Here is a 5,076-nt window from a genome sequence, read left to right on the forward strand (position 1 = left end):
CCCTGTCTGCTGAGAATATGGATCATATTCTTGTTTCTTCATTGACAAGAAGTTTGTGAATCTTAAATATCAGATTGATTATTTGTAGCATCTAGACTGATGCACCACTATGATCGGTAATTAGTGCTTTTATCGTAGTGAACCTTTCAGAATAACTTTGTTCTTTCTTCCATAGGATGCAGCCAAAGTGTGCCGTGGATTCATGGAAAGGGAGAAAGATGAAGTTCGCTTTTCTGCCGTGGCGCTCTGCCAGAATTAAATCTATACAAACACAAATTGTAAAGCGATGTTCTTCAGGCTTCTTATGGTAACACAAAGTGCCCCACTGATCTATGTATGACATGCATTTGAATTCAATACACTATAAAAAAACGTGGTTATCTTTCTGAGCTCAGTGAACAGTCACATACTTACTCTGCTGTTTTTTGTTTTTGTTCCGTCAATAAAGACCCTCTTAGACTATTGGATTAAAAAAATCCACATTTTTGAGTAAACTTTTCCTGTTGCTTTAATACCAAAGTGACATTTGTGGGATAAATAATCTTAAAGGAAATGAGTCAAACTTGAGAATGTGCTCAATAGTGGCATCTAGTTTTTGAAATGTTTGAAAAGATTTCAGCTTTTCATGTAAACTGCACTTTGTCAGAAAGATGATTATCTGGAGATTTTTTTTTTTTCTCTAAAGAGCACTGCCAAAAAATGCCATAAATGTACAATTTGGGCTCTGTTCCTTCTCTTATTCTGTATTCTTTCACATATAGGCTGTGTTCAAACTGTTAGCCTCTGTGCACTTTACCAACTTCATTCTATGTTATTGTTGATTCACATAGCTGCAATGGAATTCAATAAAACGAGTGGAAACATTTATTTTTGTGAGTCTCTTGAAAAGCTTTTAATAATTTTCTCAAGACTTGCATGTAGTTTAATGTATTACAATTTTGCATGTGGGGGGAAGAATAACTTGAGTATGGAAGCTACAAATTAAACTTTGTCTAACATTGTTAAAGTCCCACTCTGGTCATCTTTGATCTAGTTTAAGTGTTCCCAGTAGTCTTGTAATTAGGATTGTGCTGTCTTTTTGATAAAATGTTTTCTAGGACATAGCTTCAGCAGAGCGACAGTATTGATTTAGGAATACTTTTTATTTATTTTATTTATTTTTTTTGCCTGCTCCTGATTCAAAACTTTTAATAGATTCTCAAATTATATTTTGATCTTAATTTTCTGTCCTCCACCACTGTAAAATGCATGTTTAAAAACACCCAAACACAATTTTTCATCAGAGTTGGTTTTAATACTTTCTCTGGTTCTATAATGATAAATTTGTTCATTCTGAATTGTGAAATAGGATTCTGAGCAGCTTTTGGAACAATCCATTTTCACATTCTGGAGGAGGGACTTTTAACCTTTCACACTATTACTGCTGGACTCTAATACCTAGCATTTGAGCCTTAATAGGTGACTACTTTTTTCCTATAAAAAGTGATTTCTAAAGTTCATGTTTTCATGTATTTTTAAGACTATTTTGTGTGATTTTGTGAGGGGCACATGAATTAGTCCATGAAATCTTTGTTTTCTAATACTGGAAGCTTCAGAGAAATATATAGTCAATGGCTTTAGAGTTTAAGTTTGTTAAAATTGTAATAGATTATTTATATATTTTCCATTTAATTGCGCTTTTTTTTGGTAATAATTGTTATAGTTTTGCCTAAAAGGTTAAGTTTTGTTCCCAACCCTGATCTTTTTAAAGGAAAACCGGACTAAAGTTGATCAAAATGAAGTAAAGCGATGGTAACAGTGACATAAGGGGACATCTGCAGCCCCTCACCTCGTCCATCGTCCAGCCTCCCCCTCAGATTCCTCTCTGCGCGTTCACGCGTCCCGAAATGCGCGGTAACATCGGTGTCTCGAGGCTGGAGCGGAGCTTCAGCCTCCCGCAGTTCGTCGGGCAGCAGGGATCGATATTTTTAGCGCCTGGTTTGTGTTTCACCGCCGCGATCGCGAGAAGCTCCTTCTCTGCGTCACAAGCCTGAGCCCGAGCACGAGGGGGTGCGAGGAGAACCGGACCGCGCGTGGGGTCGTGAAAGAAGAAGAAGAGGAGGATAACGGACCGAGGACGATCTGAAGGACTTTCCTTTCCTCATCACCAACCGACCCGGAGACCGAACCAGCTCCCCTCGCAAATGGCTAGTCCCGCCGCGTGCAGAACCCTCTCAAGTGCCCCGCAGCGAGCGCCGCTGGAGCCGAACCATCCCGAACCAGCCTGCCTGGAGGCGCAGAAATGGATCGAGGTAGGTGGACACGCTCTAAAGGGGCCTGCTGCTCGGGCACAGAGGGGGCAGACACGGGCTTCCACGCACAGAAACCGCCGGCGGTTATAAATAAACAGCCTTTCACCGCCGGTGCGCCGTCACCTGTTGGGGGGGAGAGTGCGGGGTTAGGTTACTGCAACGGGACACATTAAAAAGTTTTCATGTAAAGTCAGCTAGCCAATAGTTTAAACGCCGCTCGTCTTTTATTTTGGAGGAACGCCCCCTCTTTAGGGCGCAGGGGATTCCGGTTGCCATGGTGTCGTGGACATGCTGCACTGACTGTAACAACACTTGATCACATCGGATGGGGGATTATCTTGCGTGGTTTGCTGCATCGCCTCCTCCATCGTCTAACCCCCTCTCCCCGCCTCCTCCCATAAGCCTGAGTGGTGAATCATGATTTGTTGTGTTATGACCTATTTTCCCCCCCATGCCCAGCTACCTGACAACCAGAATAGGAAGCTGGAAAGCCTTTGGCTGCATCACTAAATATGTTTTGTTATCTTCTTGCGTCTCATAAAACAGCCGATTCTATGGGAATATAAGTTTAAACACTAAAAATATTCTATTAGAATGCTAAAACTGAAGCAGAAAAGGGAACTTCATCTTCTTAAATGGTTCAGTTAGGGAATAACATGAAGATAGGTCACACGACACTTAAAAATAATCTGATTTAATGTAGAACAGTTCCGCAATTAAACTATAATAGGTCACCTTGACTAGATCATCAGACCTCATTTCTATGAGGAAAAACTTCTGTCTTTTTTTTTTTTTTTTTTTGCTAGAGCCTTGAGACAAAATAAAAAGTTAAAACAAAGGATGTTACAATGAATCGATTAATATTCCTACAATCCAACATGGTCGATTGGTCTGAGGCAAGTTGTTAAGCCGTCTTTTTTGATACATGTATTGCACGGGCTGATATTGCGATGGTGATAAATTTGCGATTTATTGTGGAGGCCTAACATGAACTCAATCGTTAAAATGAATCGTTACACCCCTAGTTGCAATACAAGATTGTTGCTATAAGTGTGCCCCCTTAGACAGGAGGGGACACACTGATTCAGAATAGTAAAACAACAGATCTGCACAAATATACAGAACTCCATTTGTTTGATCTAGCCTATTTTTCTGTTCACGGTTTGTAATCTGGGTTCAGGACCTACTGTAATTTTTGGAAGTTGTAGGGAGTGAGGCTGTGTAATGACAAACCTGGTTGTGATGGGTGCTCTGTGTTACCGTGGTTAGTGACTCCCGGCTGGGACCTCTCCTAGTGGAGTTTGCATGTTCTCCTCATGCATGCATGCATGTGTGGGTTTTCTCCGGGCACTTCCTCCCACAGTCCAAAAACAGGTTAATTTGTGACTCCAAATTGCCCCTTTTGTGTGTCTGTGTGGCCCTGTGATGGAATGGTAAACTGTCCAGGCCTTACCCTGCCTTTACCTTATAGTAACTTGGTAGACTCCAGCATGCCTGTGTCACTAAACAGGAATAAAGTAGACTTAGAAAACGGATGGATGATTGTGGATGTAGTCAACAAAAATACTTTAAAATCTGGGAATTCTCTTTGTAGAATTAGAAGGGAATTTAATTTAATGAACAGCAAAACCAATTTTAGATGAACATTTATTTGCTCTGAAGAATAGAACATTTTTGGATAAAATGACTTTAATCGTTCATATGTTTTGTAGAGTTTGCATCCTTTTAATGTACTTTTTGTCCACCATTCAAGGATATATATGCTATGGTATGTATAATGGTTAATTGAGTAGTCCACTAATATGTTAGTACACCTGTCCTGGGTATCTTCTTCATAGCAGCTGATGCTTGGATACTACAAAAAAGTAGGTGTATCGAATTGCAAGGTCTTAACAAGAAAGCTATGATCCTTTCATAATAGTGCTTTCTGCAGAGGTTTTGGGCTGTTTACAAAGTTATTTTGTTATTTTTTATTAATAAATTGATTCTGTAGGGCTGAGGTTAATCAATTGATTAAACAATTTAATGGCTTCTTAGAAAATGCCATGACAGTTAATTCAATCCATCAATTTATTGTGTTTTGAACCAGTTTGTGTTTTTATTTTAAGCAAAAAAGTTTGTGTTTTTATTGTAAGAATTCAAGGCTGCATGGTGGTGTAGTGGTTTGAATCCTGCCTGGGTCCTTTCTGCATGGGTTTTCTCTGGGCACTCTCACCGATGGAAGGAGGTTTTCTCTCAAAATCTGACCAGACATAGCCCCATTCATTGTTTCCTTTACACAGAAAAGTTGTCCTGGTCCCTTTGCTGGAAAAACAGCCCCAAAGCATGATGGTTCCACCCCCATGCTTTACAGTAGGTATGGTGTTATTTGGATGCAACTCAGCATTCTTTCTCCTCCAAACATGACGAGTAGAGTTCTTACTAAAAAGTTCTACTTTAGTTATAGGAAATTCTCAAAATCCTCCTCTGGATGATCCAAATGTTCTCTAGTAAACTTTAGACAGACCTGCACATGTACTGGGTTTAGCAGGAGGGTACTTCTGGAACTGCAGGGTTTGTAGTGTGTTACTGATGGTAGCCTTTGTTACTTTGGACCCAGCTCTCTGCAGGTTATTCTCTAGGTCTCTCTGTGTGGGTCTTGTGATCATTTTGACCCCACAGGGTGAGATCTTGCGGGGAGCCCCAGATGGAAGGAGATCATCAGTGGTCTTGTATATCTTCCTAATAATTGCTCCAACAATTGATTTCTTCACACCAAGCTGCTTATCTATTGCAGATTCAGTCT

At 40.3% G+C, this 5,076-nt stretch overlaps 2 protein-coding genes across 5 annotated transcripts in view; both read left to right on the plus strand.

Moving 5' to 3' along the window:
* Nucleotides 1–867, plus strand: part of uchl1 (ubiquitin carboxyl-terminal esterase L1 (ubiquitin thiolesterase)) — a 4,220-nt gene extending 3,353 nt beyond the window's left edge. Inside the window, exon 8 of the mRNA XM_024259997.1 lies at nucleotides 176–867. Within this exon, the coding sequence (XP_024115765.1) occupies nucleotides 176–259 (84 nt within the window). The 3' untranslated portion in view covers nucleotides 260–867. The remainder of the gene's footprint in view (nucleotides 1–175) is intronic.
* A 943-nt stretch (nucleotides 868–1,810) lies between these two features.
* The window catches only part of LOC112137593 (LIM and calponin homology domains-containing protein 1), a 29,548-nt gene continuing 26,282 nt past the window's right edge, over nucleotides 1,811–5,076 (plus strand). For 2 of the 4 annotated variants that reach the window (XM_024259989.2, XM_024259990.2), the window contains exon 1: nucleotides 1,811–2,291. In XM_024259989.2, the coding sequence (XP_024115757.1) occupies nucleotides 2,184–2,291 (108 nt within the window). In that variant the 5' untranslated portion in view covers nucleotides 1,811–2,183. The remainder of the gene's footprint in view (nucleotides 2,292–5,076) is intronic. The other 2 variants (XM_024259991.2, XM_024259993.1) reach the window with 2 other exon arrangements.

This window comes from Oryzias melastigma, linkage group LG1, assembly GCF_002922805.2.
Source record: "Oryzias melastigma strain HK-1 linkage group LG1, ASM292280v2, whole genome shotgun sequence".
NCBI lineage: Eukaryota > Metazoa > Chordata > Actinopteri > Beloniformes > Adrianichthyidae > Oryzias > Oryzias melastigma.